The 19948-nt window shown below is 46.3% G+C and overlaps 1 protein-coding gene across 4 annotated transcripts in view; it reads left to right on the top strand.

Annotated features, from left to right (window-relative positions):
- LOC140727678 (SWI/SNF-related matrix-associated actin-dependent regulator of chromatin subfamily D member 3-like) overlaps positions 1-19948 on the top strand; it is a 93658-nt gene that overhangs the window by 23937 nt on the left and 49773 nt on the right. The window contains exon 1 of one of the 4 annotated variants that reach the window (XM_073045342.1): positions 7368-8051. The exons of 1 other annotated variant lie outside the window; for it this stretch is intronic. In XM_073045342.1, the coding sequence (XP_072901443.1) occupies positions 8040-8051 (12 nt within the window). In that variant the 5' untranslated portion in view covers positions 7368-8039. Of the gene's footprint in view, positions 1-7367; positions 8052-17901; positions 18042-19948 lie in introns of those variants that run through there. 2 more of the 4 variants (XM_073045334.1, XM_073045350.1) reach the window with 2 other exon arrangements.

The following is a 19948-nucleotide window of genomic DNA, read 5'->3' as shown; positions in this document are numbered from 1 at the left end:
TGATCAGGTCAGTAAGGAAGTCTGACATTCCCCTCTCTGAGGCAGAATGTTCTGTCTTCAATAAGGGCCTCACCTTTGTCGCCTGTGCCCGCACCTCAGTGAGTTCCATGCCCACCATGATGCTGATCTCTTCTTCCACCACCTCCGTCTCCAAGGAGGACTCCCCACCCCGCACCGATGACCCCCTCCTCACATCTTCAACCCTCCTCCTCTTCCTGGACACCCCACCCTGGTCTTCTGCCTGCTCTGGATCTTTTCATTGCTAACTGCTAATAAGACATCAACTGTCTCAACTTTACCACTCCTCTCTCCAATTTCAATCTCTCTCTCCTTCTGAACACACTGCTTTCCACTCACTCGACACTAATCCTAACCTCACCATCAAACCCGCAGATAAGGGGAGTGCTGTAGTGGTCTGGTGGACTGACCTCTACGTTGCTGAGGCTGGGCAACAACTGTCAGACACCTCCTCTTACTTACCCCTCAAACAGGACCCCACTAAGGAGCACCAGGCCATTGTCTCCCATACCATCACTGACCTTATTAACTCTGGAGATCTCCCATCCACTGCCACCAAACTCATTGTTCCCCCACTCCGCAAATCCCATTTCTACCTCCTACCCAAGATCCACAAATCTGCCTGTCTAGGTAGACCTATTATTTCTGCTTCTTCCTTCACCACTGAACTTATATCTGCATACCTCGACTCAGCTTTATACCCCCACCTACATCCGTGACACACACTCTTAATCCAAGTTAATCCAAAGGGATCCACTTTGGGAGTAAGAACAGGAAGGCAGATTATTATCTGAACAGTGTAGAGTTAGGTAAGGGAGAAATACAAAGAGATCTAGGAGTCCTTGTTCATCAGTCACTGAAGGTGAATGAGCAAGTGCAGCAGGCAGTGAAGAAGGCTAATGGAATGTTGGCCTTTATTACAAAGGGAATTGAGTACAAGAGCAAGGAAATCCTCTTGCATTTGTACAGAGCCCTGGTGAGACCACACCTGGAGTATTGTGTACAGTTTTGGTCTCCAGGGTTAAGGAAGGACATCCTGACTGTAGAGGAAGTGCAGCGTAGATTCACGAGGTTAATTCCTGGGATGTCTGGACTGTCTTACGCAGAGAGGTTAGAGAGGCTGGGCTTGTACATGCTGGAATTAAGGAGATTGAGAGAGAATCTGATTGAAACATATAAGATTATTAAGGGATTGGACAAGATAGAGGCAGGAAATATGTTCCAGATGCTGGGAGAGTCCAGTACCAGAGGGCATGGTTTGAGAATAAGGGGTAGGTCATTTAGGACAGAGTTAAGGAAAAACTTCTTCTCCCAGAGAGTTGTGGGGGTCTGGAATGCACTGCCTCGGAAGGTAGTGGAGGCCAGTTCTCTGGATGCTTTCAAGAAGGAGCTAGATAGGTATCTTATGGATAGGGGAATCAAGGGATTTGGGGACAAGGCAGGAACCGGTATTGATAGTAGTTGATCAGCCATGATCTCAAAATGGCGGTGCAGGCTCGAAGGGCCGAATGGTCTACTTCTGCACCTATTGTCTATTGTTTATTGTTTCCTGGCCCTGATCATCTTATCTTCACTATGATCTTCAGCCCCTATACACATCCATCCCCCACCAGAAAGGCCTCAGAGGTCTCCATTTCTTTCTGGACACCAGACACAACCAGTTCCCCTCCACCACCACTCTCCTCCATCTGGCAGAACCTGCCCTCACTCTTAATAATTTCTCCTTCGGCTCCTCCCACTTTCTTCAAACAAAAAGTGTAGCCAAGGGTACTGGCATGGGCCCCAGCTTGCCTACCTGTTTGTCGGCTACATGGAACAGTCTGTGTATCGCTCCCCAACTTTTCCTATGCTATATCAATGACTGCATTGGTGCTGCTTCCTGCATCCATGCAGAGCTTTTTGACTTAAGCAACTTTGCCTTCAACTTCCACTCTACCTTCAAATTTACCTGGTCAATTACTGACACATCTCTCCAGTTTCTCAATCTCTCTGTCTATATCTTTGCAGACAGCTTATCTACTGATGTCTATTATAAATCCACTGACTCTCACAGCTACCTGGACTATACCTCTTCCCACCCTGTTACTTGAAAAAATGCCATCCCCTTCTCTCAATTCCTCCATCTCCACTGCATCTGATCTCAGGATGAGGCATTTCATTCCAGAACTAAGGAGACGTCCTCCTTCTTCAAAGAAAGAGGCTTCCCTTCCTCCACCATCAGTGCTGCCCTCAACCACATCTCTTCCATTTTGTGCACGTCTGTCCTCGGTCCATTCTCCCGCTACCCCACCAGAGATAGGGTTCCTCTTGTCCTCACCTACCACCCCACCAGCCTCTGCATCCAGCACATAATTCTCTGAATCTTCTGCCATCTCCAACAGGATCCCACAACCAAGCCTATCTTTCCTTCACCCCCCCCCCCCACCGACTTTCACCTTTCTGCAGGGATCACTCCCTAAGTGAGTCCCTTGTCCATTTGTTCCTCCCAACTGACCTCCCAGTAGCCACCCATTTTAATTCCACTTCCCATCTCCATTCCAACATGTCAGTCCATGACCTCCTCTACTGTCATGATGAGGCCACACTCAGGTTGAAGGAACAACATCTGGGTAGCCTCCAACCTGATGGTGTGTATATTGATTTCCCGAACTTCCAATAATGCCCTGTCTCCTTCACCATTCCCATTTCCCTCTCTCACCTTCTCTCCTTACCTGCCCATCACCTCCCCCGGTGTTCCTCCCCCGCCTTTCCATTCTAGCATAGCTTTCTGTCTTTTCTCCTTCTTCAGCCCTGTATCTCTTTCACCAATCAAATTCCCAGCTTTTTACTTCACCCCTTCCCCACCCTCCTGGATTCACCTATCACCTTGTGGTCCTTCCTCCCCTTCCCCCATTTTCTTATTCTGACTCATCTTTTTTTCCAGTCCTGCTGAAGGGTCTCGGCCTGAAATGTCAACTGTACTCTTTTCCATAGATGCTGCCTGGCCAGCTGAGTTCCTCCAGCATTTTGTGTGTGTTGCTTGGATTTCCTGCATCTGCAGATTTCCTCATGTTTGTGATTGGGCCAATATATGTTAAACTTGTTTTGGAAATGGTGGGTCAAAGACTATTTACCACAGCTACAAGAATATCAGAAGTGGTCAAGTATAAGAAACAGTTTCCTCCCAGTTGATGACACAGCACCTCAAAGCTCATGGATCATGGGAAGAATCATTAAAATTTTTTCAGACAGAAAAGGATTTGTGCCTGGTACGCATCAAGAACAAGACCAGCTACTTGGATCAGCCTATAACCAAGATTTGTCTTCTATAGGATGCAGAGGTTTGAGAAGCTACAGCACTAGAAGCTTCATGATTCTGTCTTGTCAGAGAGTGGTGGTAAAGATCACTCTGTACTGGGATAAGAGCTGGTAACCTCTGGCTTAGATGTATGTTGCATGAAGAAGAAAGAAGAGGACTTTTGTGTGAACATTAAAATTTCATGTCTCCTGTGCTTTGGTAGTATATAGATGTGACTATTATAGCATAATAATTTGGAGGCTGGGATGTAGGTGCCATGCATGTTTTATATTTGCATTGTATTCTGTGTTACATGTTAATTGTGGTAGCTAGTCACGTGGGTGGGGGTGTCATAAAAGCAAAGGGAATAAGTTACGTATTCGTACTTTGTTATGAGTAATTTAGAGCTGGGGACTGCCAGATGAGATATATTTTTCCTGATTGCTTAATTACATTTAAAATCATTTAACTCTACTTAACTTTGCTTAAGTAAGTTTAATATTACTAGTTTTAGCTTCATTAGTTTCATCACTTAAGACTGTATGTTTTACTAGTTACTAATAATGGATTGAATACATTTCTTCGACTTTTCTGAACATTATTACTGGATTGGATCAGAGGGGGCATCATACAGGATGACTTCCAGTGCTTTGTCTTTCACAGTGATGTTGGTTTGTTCGAGTAGCTACTACAGTGCTATTTGCTTTCCTCAGTTCCTTTGTTTCTTCTATAATCTGTTGCCAGGATGAGGTTTTCTTTTCTAGGATATCAGAGACAGAAACATAGAAACAGAGACATCTTCAGCACATTACATGTCCTTCAGCCCACAATGTTGTGCTGACCATTTAGCCTACTTTAGAAACTGCCAAGAATTTCCCTACCACATTGCTCTCTATTTCTTTAAGCTCCATGTACCTAAGAGTCTCTTAAAAGACCCAGTTGTATCCCAGTGTTCTCTTTCTTCAAAGAACAGGGGTTCTGTTCCTCCACCATCTCCTTCATTTCCATGACATCCTCACTCACCTCATCTTCCCACTGTCTTAATTGTTCCCCTTGTACTTACCTACCACCACATGAACTTCTGTACCCAACACATCATTCTCTGCAGCTTCTGCAACCTTCAGGAGGATCCTACCATCAAACACATCTCTCCACTTTCTGCAGCAATCACTCCCTCCATGATTCCTTTGTCCATTCATCATTCCCCTCTCATCTCCATCCTGACACTTATCCCTGCTACACCTATCCACTTACCTCCTCCCTCACCTCCATTCAGGGCCCCAAACTGTCATTCAAGGTGAGGCAACACTTCATCTGCTAATCTGTTGTGGAATCCGGTGCTCCCAATGCAGCCTCTTCTGTATTAGTGAAACCTGTGTAAATTGGGGGCCCTCTTTGTCAAGCACCTCCACATCATCCGCAAAAAGCAGAATTTCCCTGGTCAACCATTTTAATTCCTTAATGATGAATGCCACTTTTTTGAGGCATCGCCTTATAAGGGTGTCCTGGACGCTGGGGATACTGGTGTCCGTGAAGCAGCTGGCTGAGTTTACAACTTCCTGCAGCTTTTTCTAATTCTGTGCAGTGCCCCCTCCATACCAGACAGTGATGAAACCAGTTAGAGTGCCTTTCATGATACACTTTTAGAAATTTCTGAGTCTTTGATGACATACAAGACTTCTCAAACTCCTAATGTTTGAGAATCTCAAACTCCATAGCTGCTGTCATGCCTTCTCTGTAATTGTATCAGTATGTTGGACCCACGATAGAGCCTCAAAGACGTTGACACCCAGGAATTAAAACTGCTCGCCATTTCTATTGCTGATCCGATAATAAGGACTGGTGTGTGTTCCCATGAATTTCCCTTCTGAAGTCCATAATCAATTTCTACGTCTTACTGACATTCAGTGCAAGATTGTTGTTGTGACAGCACTCAACCAGCTGATCTATCTTGGTCCTGTATGCTTCCTCATCCCATCTGAAATTTTGCCAACAATAGATTGATGGATGGCATTGAGCTGTGCCTAACCACACAGTAATGGGTGTAGAGACAGTAGAGCAGTGGGCTAAGCACACATCCTTAAGGTGTGTCAGGGTTGATTTTCAGCAAGGAGGAGATCTTATTTCCAATCTGCACTGACTGTAGTCTCCCAGCGAGGAAGCTAAGCATCCAGTTACAGAGGAGGGTGCAGAGACGCAAGTTTTGGAGCTTGTTGATCAGTATTGAGGGTATGAGCTGTAATCACTAAACAGCAGCCTGATGAAGGTATTACTATTATCCAAGGCCAAGTAGAGAGCCAGCGAGATTGCATATGCTGTGGACCAATTGTGGCGATAGGCAAATTGCAACTGTTCAGGGTCCTTGCTCAGGCAGGAGTTGATTTTGGCCATGACCAACCTCAAAGTACTTCATCACTTAGATATGAGTGCAACTGGAGTGCATCACCCCTCCTTCTCCACCTCTGACCCCTGTTTTACCCCTCTTCTCTTTTTTATAGATGTACAGTAGAGATTTATTCTGGCTGGTTGCATCACCATCTGGAAAGCTGCAGTGCACAGGATTGCAAGGAGCTGCAGACGGTTATAAACCCAGTCATTTCCATCATGATTACCACCCTCCCCACCATCAAGAACATCTCGAGGAGATGGTGCCTTAGGAAGGCAGTATCCATCCTCAACATCCGGGACACACCTTTTCTCTTTACTATCATCAGGCAGGAGTTATAGAATGAGAATCAGGTTTATGATCACTGGCATATGTCATGAAATATGCCTTCTCTACTGCCACAATGAGGCCACACTCAGGTTGGAGGAGCAACACCTTAAATTCTATCTGGGTAGCCTCCAACTTGATGGCATGAACATCGATTTCTTGAACTTCCAGTAATTGTGTTCCCCCCCCTCACCATCCCATCTCTCACCTCATCTCCTTACCTGCCCATCACCTCCCGCTGGTGCTTCTCCCCCTTCCTTTTCTTCCATGATTATCTACCCTCTCCTAGCAGATTCCCCCTTCTCCAGCTCTTTACTTCACCCCTCACCCTCCAAGTTTCATCTATCACCTACCACCTTGTACCTCCTCCCCTCCCTCCACCTTCTTGCTCTAACCTCATCTTTTTTTCCAGTCCAGATGAAGGGTGTTAGCCCAAAACATTGTTTACACTTTTCCACAGATGTTGCTTGGCCTGCTGAGTTCCTCCAGCATGTGTGTGTTTCATGAAACATGTTGTCTTGTGTCAGTAGTAAAATGCAAGACTTAAAAATGACCATGTCACATTAAGAAATGTAAAAAATGAATAAATAGTGTAAAAAGAGAGCAAAATTGTGAGTTTATGAATTCACGGACCATTCAAAAATCAAATGGTCCAGTTCTTAAACGGTCGAGTGTGGATCTTCAGGCTCCTGTACTGCACCCCTGATGGAAGTAATGAGAAGAGCACCTGTTCTGGAGAGTGAAGGTCCTTAATGATTGATAGTGTCTTCTTGAGGCACCACCTTTTGAAAATATTCTCAATGGTGGAGAGGCTAGTGGCTATAATGACTCTACAGTTTTTTTCAGTCCTGTGTATTGGAGCTTCCAACTGGCAGTGATGCAACCTGTCAGAACACTCTCCACAGTACATCTGTAGAAATTTGCCAGAGTCTTTGGTGACATATCAAATCCCCTCAAACTCCTAATGTATTATCACCATTAGTGTGTCTTCATCATAATTGCATCAATGTGTTGTGCCCAGGATAGATCTTCTGATGGCCAGGAACTTGAGGCTTCTCACCCTTTCCACTGCCTGAAGATCCACGCACACTGATTTAGAAACAGCTTCTTTCCCCTCCACCATCAGATTTCTGAACTGTCCATAAACCCACGAACACTATTTTATTATTCCTTTTATTGCAGTTTATTTGTAATTTGTAGTAATTTTCATGTTGTTGCACAGTACTGCAACTGCAAAGCGACATATTTCTTATCATATAAGACAGGGACAATGATCTTCCTTCAGTCCTGATCCAGGGCTTAGACCTGAAACGTCAGCAATTCCTTTGCCCCATAGAAGCTACTTGAGTTCCTCCAGCAGATTATCTGTTGAAAAATGGAGATACAAGAGACTGCAGACTGGAATCTGGAGCAACACACAAAATGCTGGAGGAACTTAATGGGCCAGGCAGCACCTGCGGAGGAAGTAGACAGCTGACGTTTTGAGTCAAAATGCTCATCTGGACATCTGAATATTTTTTGCAGCAGATTACAGCACCTGCAGTCTCTTGTGTCTCGATATCAATACGATATAGTTTGAATGTGATTTGAAAACGATTCCCGAATTGTGGTGAGCCTATTCTTCGTTTTTGATACGCTTTGTGATTTGTAGATGAACCCTTTTATGTAGCAGGGTCTGTTCTTCGCCGTGATGTAGGCCCTGATTTTGTACACACTTCCTTAAGTTCCAGGGACCGGCCGGTAATTTACTGGCCGGCTGGGGTAATTCTGCGCCTGGGTGCGAGGCTGTGATTTGTAGACGGACCCTCTACCGCATTGCGCAAACGCCCTCCCCTGGACCCCTGGGATTTCTGCGTTTCTGGCTTGAGAGACGATCCCTGGGGCCATGGACCACCCTCCCCCACTACCTCTCTCTCCTCCCCTCACCTCTCCACCCCCTCACTCCTGCACTTGCGCAGTAGGTTTGGGGGCTGCAGCCCCCCTCCCTGCACCGAGTGCCCACCCCTGCAAAAGCGGAGACAGACAAGCACAATGGAGAGGAAGGTAAGAATGAAACCAGAGCCCGATTCCTGCACCCCATCTCTGCAGAACCCCCACCCCCCGCCCTGCAGTCACCTTACGGCACCACCTTTCAGCACTTCCCCTTCTTGCAACCCCCATCCCCTCCCGCCGCTACCACCCTCCCACCCTGCCCGAACACGGGCAGGAGCTGCATCACCAGCTGGGCAGCAGGTACAGTGACACTGTCGCCCATCTCTGCAGTGATCAGCAGGCAGAGCATGACAGTGCCCCTTCTCGGGTCTCCCGTTCCCCTCTCCACCTCCCCATCTCAATATCCCCTTCCCCTGCCTTCTCCATCGCTCCCCCTCTCCCCTCCCCACCCGCTATACCCTCTCCATCCCTCCCTTCCCCCAATCCACATCCCCATCCCTCTGCCCCTTGCTTTTGCTGGAGAGGCCAGCACTGGGTAGTCTGCAGCTCATCGCGGAGACTGTGTGTGTTCTGAGGATGAATTTTCTCCGCTGCCTGTCCGGGAGACTGTTCTGCGTGGACGATCCAGAGGCAGGACTGGCGATTTGTCGGCAGTGTGTTGCAGCTTTTGTTCAGCTCCATTTTCGGCAGCTCAGCACCGGCTCGCTGGAGCTTCTGCTCCGTGAAGCGCGATCCCAGCCTAGAGACTCGGCAAGGCTGGGAGCCCTCTCCGCTGTCAGAAGGTGTAGGGAGGGGAAGGGAGCAAGAGGTCATTCTTTGCGGATTCTCTTGTGTAAGGGGTGATGGTTCTCCCGAGGTGGCGGGATGGGGGTTTTCCCCAGATGGGGGTGGACGGGGGTGATGGTGGGCAACAGTCGAGGGAAAATGAACCCCTTTTGCCCCTGATGTGGTGGCCCTGTCTGCGTGACTAGCGACACAAAGCGCCTGGTCGGATTTTCCAAATGATGCCCAATAACCAGGGAAGTTTCTGGTCGGGAATCGCCGCCACAGAAGTCGGGTAGTTATCGAGTGACAGGGAACGCGTTAACAGTGCGGTTAAACTTTCAGGCTAAAAGTCCCTCCGCAAGGAACGTTGACATCTTATGTAATGTGGTAATGGTCCTCAGTGGCAACAAATTCATGTCGTTTAAGACAATGGTACGAAACCTGATGCTGATTCGGGTGGTTGGTACTTCATGCTGCCTGATGTGCCTTGAACTACGGGCACGGTGGTACTTTCAGAAATGTGTCCAGTAACTAGAGAACTTGAAAGACCCCAGGTGGATACCTGAAAGAAAGAATATGTGACACGAAGTTTGAGGGGAAGGGTTTTCAGGAACAGGAGACAGTATTTGTCAGAGAGGAAAATAATTCTAATTTGCCTCTTACTGCTCACTATTGATTTCAGTTTAACCCAGAAGCTAGTGACTGAAGATTGTTCCCCTTTGTTACATGTGTTGATCAACATTTAGAGTTTCAGTCACACGGCATTGAAACAGGCTCTTCGGCCCAAGTCACCTCTGCCTATTGTGTTGCCCAGTGAACAAGTCCTATCTGCCAGCCAATGGCATTCATCTGAATGGATCTCCAATCAAGTTGTAGTTGTCTCAGCCAATCACATCCTTACAATGTTTTTAACCACATACAAGCTCAATATGGCTTGTTGTTTTTTTCATTTCACTGTTACAAACCTCATTCCCACAGGAGTTAGGATAAGTTCTTGGCTGCATATCTGCAGGCTTCAGTTTAGCCTTTTTGAAATGCTGTTCAAATTCAGTTTGTGGAATGACTGAAACAGCCAAACCAGTGTCCAGTTTCATTTTAATTAATTTGCCATTCACTTCTGGTGTAGCCATATTGCTTGTCTATTGTTAGTTTTGACATTGTAAATCTCAAGGCTACACAGTCATGTCTCACTTTCACCATTATCAGATTTTTCATCAAAGCATGCAGATTAGTGCTCTTTTTGCAACTGCAACTTGACTTATCCTTTTTCTCTTCCCTGCGCAGTCCATTCATTTTTGTCTACCCGACATGCACTTTGTATGTGTTCTATTTTGTTGCATTTTCTGCAAGTTTCACCTTTATACCTGCATTGGTCTGGTGTACGTGAACCCCTGCCTCAATGGTAACACAATTTGTTCAGCCAGGTAGGTTTCTGTTTAGATGTTGCAATTTTGTTCAACTCACTGACTGCAACTCAATTGTGTCTCTCTCTGCGGTTCTATTGAAACAGCAATTTCAACTTTTTTTAATGTAAGTTGTGCTTCTGTTATGAGCCATTTTTGAATGCTTACTTGTAAGATTTCACAAACTAAACAATCGCTCAGTTCATCATTGAGACTCTTATCAAACTGACAATGCTCAGACAACCTTTTCAATTCAGCCACATGCACTGAAATGGACTCTCCTTTCTTTTTATTCCGCTTATGAAACCTGAAGTGTTCTGCAATCAAAGCTCATTTCTCTAGTTTGGTTGGAGCAGTTAAACTTTGAAGCAAACTGTATGGCTTTTAACCCAAAACACTCAGCAAAATTGGTACTTGTTTCTCATTAGCTATTTCATTTGCTTCAAAATATTGTTCAATTAGCTCAGTATACATGAGCCAATTATCTGTTGTGGAATCAGAAGTGCCAATCTTTACAATGCAGCCAGCCGTTTATGTTTTTTAAAAAATGATTATTATCACTCAGTATCCACTCTTTATGAACCTGTGAATTCTTCCATTTACCGCCTTAAAAAAAACTTGATTGTGTCTTCCCTTCCGAAGAACGCATGCTGCCCTGCCTTTTCTTTTAACTCAGCAGTCTCCTCACATGCAGGGATGCGTTTTTTACTCATCATTCCTCAGTGCATTTCTCTTAGTTTGAACGTCTCGCTGTGCTTCAACGGGTTGGTATTCGTATCAGGTTCATTTTAAAAGTACCTTGTCACCACTATTATGTTTTGTAACTTCAAAACGTTAAACTAATTCAAAGGAAGACACGGGAGGCCGAAATGTTACTCTAACTTCATGTTCTACTTTAAGCGAGGCACGCATGTATCACATAGCATGATGACGTATGCAATTCATAGATCCATAGCTATGACTCGTAATGAATTATTTAAATGAACAAGAATGCCCAATCAACTATATACAAGATTATTTAAATATTAAATATACAACAGGTCCCTACTATTTTCTGCTGTAAAACCCCCAGCTGCCCCCTCGCCTGTTGCCTGTAGCATTCGGTGATAAGTCAGGCATCGTTCCTCTGACTGCTCTGTCATCTTCTGTGGCCTTGTCTCAACGTCTTCTGAACCCCTTCACCCCGGTGAATCTTTGCTCTCTCCTCTCCTCCTGCCTTGGTCTCAAAATCATCCTCTTTCTCTTATCAGTGATTTGGTTGTACTTGGACCTCAGAATTCCTCTCCCCAGTCCCTCCACACCCCCTGCTCTCAGAGTCGCATTGCACAGCAGCAGCAGACCCTTGGGCCCAACTCATCCATGCACACCAAGTATCATGCCCGCACTGGTCCCACTTCCCCAGGTTTGGACTGTATCCCTCCAAACCTTTCCTATCCATGTACTCGTCTAAACGTATTTTATATGTTGTTACAGTACCCACATCTACCACTTCCTTTGGCACTTCATTCCATGTAGTCACCACCGTCTGTGTGAAAAAGTTTCCTCCCAAGTCCTCTTTAAATCTTTCCCTTCTCAGCTTAAGTCTATACCCTTTGGTTATAGGTTCGCCTACCCTAGAGACAATTAAGCTTATGTATGCTCCTTGTGATTTCATAGAACACAGAACAGTACAGCACAGGAAAAGCCCCACAATGTTGTGCCAAACTAATTAAATTTGTCTAGTTGGGCATTTGATTACTAAATGAATCCCTGGAGAGGAATAAACAATAGACATTTCAGGCTAAAAACCTTCACAGGACTGTTCATTCTTCTTGGTAGATGTTGCCTGACTCGCCGAGTTCCACCAGAATTTTGTGTGCGTTCCTTAAGATTTCCGGCATCCGTAGAATCTCTTGTGTTCAAACTAATCCCTTCTGCCTACACATATCCCTCCATTCTCAGCACATTCGTGTGCCAATATGAGTTTCTTCAACGCCTCAGTCGAATCTATGCCCCCTCCCCCCCCCCAGCCTATTTCAGTGCAGGGTAAACAGTCTCAGCCAGTCCCCTCTCTCCTGATAACTTAAGCTCTCCAGTCCCAACAACATCACTGCCCCCTTTCCGTTTTGCTGCCGTGCTTCCCATAGCTGGGCGACTAATGGGGCTCTAACACAGATCCTGGTTCTCCGTCCTTGGAGCCAGTGAGTAGCTCACCTGCCGCCTTGTACCAGGCAGTACTCCTGCAACCGTCCGCCTCATCCCGCCCCTGGCGCAGTCCGCCCCGTTATCAGTGCCGCAGCTGGTACAGCGTGTTCTCGGGCAGTGAAGGACACACGCTTGGCTCGTTGGCCTTCAGGCTGGAATGTGCATAGCAGCCCGGCCTGTTGGCAGGGTTGTGAAATATACTTCAACAGCTGTTCCGTTGCCGCCGCTCAAGCAACAGTGAGCCTGGCTCCTTGCAAAGCCGTTGCCGGAACTTGAGGACCTGAGATACAGGGAAAAGTTGAATAAGTTGGAACTTTATTCCCTGTAGCGTCGATGAATGACGGGAATGGCTGAGGAGCCTGCATCTATGCTGTGGTGCTTTATGACTCAAGGAACAGGTCCTTCAGCCCACAATATTTGTGCTGACCACAGTATCCCATTCCAGACCCCACCACTCTCTGTGCTGTTTTGTTTAAGTTGCTTCACCTAGTCCCTTGTACTTTCCCCCACCACCTTAAAACTATGCCTTCTGGTACTTGACATTTCAACCCTGGGAAAGAGATTCAGGCTGTCAGCCTTATCTATGCCTCTCATAATTTTGTAAACTTCTATGAGGAAATTTTAGAAACCAGCTTTCTTAAAAAATGATTATAAATAGGGAGAAGGATGTAAAAACTGACCTAGGAGTTTCTACAGCATCTGTGACAAGGCAGAGAATAGCTAAGCATTACACCAAATTAGCCTGCCCTCCAATGTCTCCAACCACATGTCCTGCTGCCTTGGGAAAGCAGCCAACATAATCAAAGACCTCACTCACTCCAAACGTTCTCTATTCTCCCGCCTTCCATCAGGCAGAAGATACAAACGCCTGAAAGTATGTACCATCAGGCTCAAGAACATCCTCTATCCTGCTGTCATCAGACTCTTTAAAGGATCACTGATGTGCTAAAAATTAACTCCTTATCTCTATCTACCTCGTCATGCTTGCTATACTGATATTTGTTGGTTCAAGGGATGAATGGTTGAAGGAAAGTAGCTATTCTTGAACCTGGTGGTCTGGGACTTCAGGCTTCTGAACTTCCTGCCCAATAGTAGCTGTGCAAAGATGGCATGGCCCGTATGGTGGGGACCTTTAATGGATGTTGCCTCCTTGAGGCAGTATCTCCTGAAGACACTACCAACGGTGTGGAGGGATGTGCTGTGAGTTATTGGGCAGAGTCCACTACTCTCTGCAGCTTCTTGCGTTCATGCACATTGAATTGCCGTACCAGACAAAAATACACCCAAGTAGGATACTCTCAGTAGTAAATCTGTAGTCGTTTGTTAGAGCGTTCAACAACAAGCCATCCTCCTTAACCTCCCAAGAAAGCATCTCACTGTATTTTCCCTTATCGCTCTATGCTGTTAGCCATCCTCCTGTGTGGGACCTTATGACCAGCCTCAGGGACATCCATACACCAGATTCACTAAGTGCCTCTAATCTAGTTTCACCGGCATAGAACAGAAGTACCTAGTTTCAAAGTAAGGCTCTCCCACTTTAGACAGATGAGAAGGAGATTCTTCTTTCCAAGCATCATAGATGTGTGGAATATTATCTCCCAGAGATCAGCGGAAGTGAATCATTAAATATATTCAAGGCAGAGAGTTGAGAGGTGTGGAGAGAGAGTGAGAAACTGGTGTTAAGGCCAGGAGGGGGATCAGCTATGAACTTTCAATAATGGGACAGACTTGAAGAGCTGAGTGGCCTACTCTTGCTTTTGTTTTCTGTTTCATACACAAAATTCATACAAAATTATGAGTGGTATAGATAGGGTAAATGCATGCAAGCTTTTTCCCCTTAGGTTGGGGAAAAAGAGGTCATAGGGTTCATGGTGAAAGATGAAATAGTTAAGGGGAATCTGAGGGGAAACTTCTTGAGGGGAAACTTCTTCATTCAGAGGGCGGTGTGAATGTTGAAGAAGCTGCCACTGGAAGTTCAATTTAAATATTTAAGAGACTTTTGGATAGGTAGATGAATGAGAGTGTTATGGAGAGCTATGGTCCGGGTACACGTAGATGGAACTGGGCAGAAGATAAGGTTGCCACAGACCAGATGGGCTGAGGGGCGTATTTCTGTACTGTAATACTCTATAACTCTATCATAATAGATTTACACATATACTTTTGTAGATTACAGGTGGGTGTACACTTCCTGTGTACAAAAAAAAACCATTTCTTGCAGTTGGTGCCCATAAATTGTTAAGTTATCTTTCCCTATAGAATTTTACAATGAAATCATTGTAATTCTGAGGATCCTGAGTAATACACTCAACATGTCAGAGGAACTCAGCAAGTCAGGCAGCATCTTTGGAGGGAAGTAAACAGCTGACATTTTGACTTGAAACATCACTGTATTCCACTCGGTATATGCTGCCTGACTTGCTGAGTTTCAGCATTTTATGTGTTACTATGTCAATCAGTCCCGTTGTAATTGGAAGCTGTAGTCAATAGGTGGCATAGTGGGGACAGTTTCTAGTGTCATTTGGACCCCATCAACTTCAGTTTAATATCAGAATCAGGTTTAATATCCACAGGCATGTGTCGTGAAATGTGTTGTTTTGCAGCAGCAGTACAGAGCATTACACAAAAAACTATACATTATAATAAAAATATACATTAATTAAAAATAATAATTTAATTAAATTAGCAGTCCATGTAAATAAATGATATAAATTCTTTTTTTTTTCTTGGCTTTAATTTATTCTCTAACCAACATTCAGTCTTGTTTTCTCACTTAACATTATCTTTAATTATCTGCTGGCCTTTCATCCTTGTGAACATAATTTTCAATAGCATGGAATAAATGCAAAGCAATCACAATCGTGTTTTATTATCATTGTCTTAGATGACATCAGATTTGTTGTATCATGGCAGCAGTATAGTATAAAGACATAAAATTACTATAAATTACATAAATAAATTTAGTGCTAAAAGAGGAATAACGAGAGTGTTCATGGACTATTCAAAAATCTGATGCGGAGAGGAAGAATTTGTTCATGAGTCATTGAATGTGGGTCTTCAGGCTCCTGGCCCACCTAATGATGGTAGAAATGAGAAAGGGCGTGGCCTGGATGGTGAGGTGTAGTGATACAGCCTCTTGATGCACCACATCTTGAAGATGATCTGGATGGTGAGGAGGGTTGTGCACATAATGGAACTGGCAAAGTCTACAAGCTTTACAACCTCTTGTAATACTGTGCAGTGGAGGTGACATACGAGACTGTGATGCAGCCAGTCAGAATGCTCATTTACAGAATTTGTAAGAGCCTTTGACATATAAATCTCCTCAAGCTCCCAATGAAGTAGAGCCTCTAGTGTGTGCTTGCATCAAAGTGTTGGACCCAGGATAGATATTTTCCATGTTGGGGGGAGATGAATGTAAATTCCTCCTGTGGTTTCCAGCACTGTAGAACACAGTTCCTTCCCTAATGTCTCATCACTGCTGAGGATTGCTTTCACCCTGGTTGAGCTGCAGATGTAAGACTTGTATAAATGCCATCTTGATGCTATACTCCCTCTCCGTCTTTTTTCATACGGGAATCCATCTGGTGTAATCTTTGTTGACAGCGTGAACAGGGAACAGTCTTGTGCACAGGAATTGTACGTTCATAAAACAACAGCTGAGCTGAACCTAAGGGACAAGCTGTGACGCTGGACACGGGGAGTAACTTATGGCAACTTTTACCTCTTACACAGTACTGCTGCTGCACAACATCAGATTTCACATTTGCCACTGATAACAAACCTGACCCTGATTCTGTTGGCAGCCCAGCAATCTCTACTCCGGAATACGCTGCTCACAACTAAGAGCGACCCAGACTCCTGTTTCACCGTCCTTTACACTCCCCTTGCTCATTCTTCCTGCGTTCTTGTCTTTTCCTTCCCAGCCCTTCCTCGCTTTCTCTCTGTCTTGTTTCCTCCCTCTCTCTGTGTACTTGTCTTCTCTCCCCCTTTCCTCTCCCTCCCCCTCTCTCTGCATATTCGCCATTCTCCACATCTCCCGCTCCACATTCTCTTCTCTCCAACCCCCTTCCCTTTTACCCTCCTGTTCCCCCTTTCTCGCTGGGGTCCTGGTTCAGGGTTTCTTCATGTAAAACATCGTCAATTCCTCCACCACGTCCACAGACGCTGCTCGACCCGCTGAATTCCTCCACAATTTTGTGGTTGCTCCAGATCTCAGCATCTGCGGTTACATGTGCCTCCTGTCTCTCTCAAGTCTCCACTCCTTTTTTCTTTTTCTCTCTCTCGTCTCCACTCCTCTCTGTTGTCTCCATTTCTCTCTCTTTCCAGTCTCCACTACTCTCTCCTCCCCCAGTCTCCCTCCCTCCGTCCCGCCGCTGACCTTCACGCTGAGCGGACACCACGCATGCTCCGGCCTCTGGGACTCTTCGTCCCCCAGGTCTCGGGCAGCGGGAGCGGCGCCTGAGGGGGGAACGAGGGAGCAGAGACTCCGGGCACCGACACCTGCCTGGGAATAGGACTCCCGCTCCTGACGCTGCCTGTACTAGGGCTCGGTCTCTTTCCGAAAATCCTCACTGCTTCTCTCCTTTCACCACCCTCAATTCTCACAATCCTCCACCCTCCTTCCTATCACCCTCTGTATTCACCACCCTCAATTCTCACAATCCTCCACCCTCCTTCCTATCACCCTCTGTATTCACCACCCTCAATTCTCACAATCCTCCACCCTCCTTCCTATCACCCTCTGTATTCACCACCCTCAATTCTCACAATCCTCCACCCTCCTTCCTATCATCCTCTGTATTCACCACCCTCACTCCTTCATTCCTCTTCCCTCTCCTCGACCCACCCTCACCGCCTCCTCCTGATTCCACCCGGTTTCATCATTTTCACCATCTCCGTCCCTACCCCAGTTCTCCCCTCCATTTTCCCTTCTTCTCATTCCGTGGGGCCGTTCAGTCCGTCTCTTCCCTGTCACCGATTCTTTTTACCCCTTCCCAATTCCCTCTCCCCATTCCCTTCCTCACCTCCCTCTCCCTATTCCCTTCCCCTCAACTCAGCCATCCACTTCTCTTTGTTTCGCCTGTCCACCTCTTCCTCCAACACTCTTCTTGTCCATTTTCTCTCCAATCCACTTTACCCCTTTCACTCTCCATTCTGTTTCTCCACCATTTCACCCCGCCTCACCTCTCCTTCGCCTATCACCTCACCCTCCTGTCCCTTTCCTGCCCCTTACCTACTCTTCCCTTCTCCTCTCCCTCGCTCTTTTCCCCCATTTCCCTCCTCCTTCCCCTATTTTCTCTTATTCCTCTTGCCATTCGCCTCTTCCCATTCCCTTTCCCTCTCGCCCTCATATCTCTCCCTCTCCTTCCCTCTCGCATTCCTTCCCTCCACTCTCCCCTCATCCCCTCTCTCTCCATCCCACGTTCCCGCACCCCTTCTTGAGAGGGAACATTTTACCCAACTCTGATACCGGATCGTGTCCTCCCGTCCACTACGCCGCTGACGGAATGTGACAGCTGCTCAATTGCCTGTGTTGGCCGTCAGGAACCCCCTTCGTCCCCCGGTCACCACCCACCCCACCCCCTCCGCCCGCTCCACATTGAAAGGGAGCACTATTAAAGTGTGAGGGGGGAGGACTTAGCGCAGGAGTCGGCAGAGAGCTGAGGAAATGTCCGCAGAAGAGCTGAGCGGCGGTGCTCGGAGAGCGACCAAGAGCAAACTGTTTGAGTTCCTAGTTCACGGTGTGGTGAGTGGGCAGTGAACTCCGTCACCGGGACCAGAGCCCCCAAGCAACACGGATTCCCGGGCGGGAGCTCAGCACAACTGTCTGTGTGGCTGAGAGAGCAGGAGGGGGTCGCGGCAGAGGCAGAGAGAGAATGTGCTGGGGTTAAGAGAGAGATAGTGTAGTGAGCAAAGAGAAAATGTGGTGGAGTAAAGCGAGAGAAAAATGTGACAAAGGAGAGGGAAGGGTCTCGTGGCAGGACAGAGAGAGGGGGATTGTGGCAGGGCAGGGACAGGGAGTGGGAGATTGGCAGGGTAGGGGCAGGGAGAGAGAGATTGTGGTCGGGCAGGGCCAGGGAGAGGGGGTTGTGGCAGGACAGGGAGGGGTGAATGTGGCAAGGGACAGGATTTAGTGTTTGTGGGAAGCAAAGAATAAGGTGAAGGAAGAGAGAAAAGTGAGGAAGTGAAAGGGAGAGTGCAGTAGGAAGAAGAGGGAAGGTAGTTGAGAGAGGGAGAACAGAGGAAATGTGGGCTTGCGTGGAAGGGAGAAGGATGGGGAAGAGAAAGAAGGGGATTTGGATGGGAGGGAGAGAAAATGGATTGAGCAGACAGGATGGGTGGAGTTTCTACTGAACCTGATGTGAGGGTTTGGGTTGGAGTGGGGTAGACCCCTGTCTACCCCATCAGCATGTCAATGCAAAGCTTGACTTTTTTTTGGCAAAATGGGGACATGAGAGGGCAGATACTGGAGTCTGCAGCAACACACAAAATGCTGAAGGAACTCAGTAGGTCATGCAGTATTTGTGGAGGGAAATGGAGAATCCAGATTTCAGGATAAAACCCTTCAGCTGGCCTGAGAGATAAAGGGGAGATGGCTGACGTAGAACTGGTGTGATGCTGGCAGATAATGAGTGAATCCTGGTGAGGAGGGGTAATAGGCAGGTGGAGGAGGGGGAGTGGGAATAGTGACAGAGGTTGGGAACTGGTAGGTAGAGGTGACCACTGCAGATGGTGGAATCTGATAGCAGAGGAAGATGGACCATGGAACCAAATAAGGGAGGTGGGAGTGGCAGATGGGAATAGTTAGGGGGGTGGTGTTGGTGGGACCCACTAAGAGGAATGTGAGTGCCTCTGTCTTTCAATTCAGATGAAGGGTCTTGTCCCAAAACGTCAACTGTCCATTTCCCTTCTCAGGTGCTTCCTGGCCCATTGAGTTCCAACAACTTTTTGTGTGTTGCTTCCTTTGTGAAAGCTGTACTTGGGATCACATCAGTCCCTCTCTCACCTCCTTCCACCTCTGAACTACATGTGCCTTTTGGCCCACAGTGCTGTGTCAATTTTTTAATTTACTCCAAAATAAATCTAATCCTTCCCTTCCATGTAAATCTCCATTCATCTTTCATCCATGTGTCTATATAAGAGTCTCTTAAATGTCCCTAATGTATCTGCCCCTATTACCACCCCGGCAGTGCATTCAACACACCACTCTGTGTAAAGTTTCTAATTCTGATGAACATATCACGAGACAACCAGAACTGAATACAATACTCCAAGTGTCGTCTAACCAGAGCTTTATAGAGCTCTGACAGTATCTTGAACTCAGCCTCACAACTAATGAAGGTCAACACACAATATGACTTCTTAACAAAAACTTGTGTGACATCTTTAAGATGAGACCTGTGGACTTGGACTCCAATATCCCTGTTTCTGCATACTATTAAGAATTCTGCTATTAATTTTGTACACTGCCTTCAAATATTACCTTCTGAAGTGCACTTTACACAAACATTTAGACCATATGACATAAGAGCAGAATTAGGCCATTTGGCCCATCAAATCTGCTCTGCTATTCCATCATGGATAATTTATAGTCCATTTTCCTGTCTTCCCTGTAACCTTTGATGACCTGACTAATCAAGAACCTATCAGCCT

Source organism: Hemitrygon akajei, chromosome 1 (assembly GCF_048418815.1).
Source record: "Hemitrygon akajei chromosome 1, sHemAka1.3, whole genome shotgun sequence".
Taxonomy (NCBI): Eukaryota; Metazoa; Chordata; class Chondrichthyes; order Myliobatiformes; family Dasyatidae; genus Hemitrygon; species Hemitrygon akajei.
This window is presented reverse-complemented; position numbering and strand designations above follow the sequence as displayed.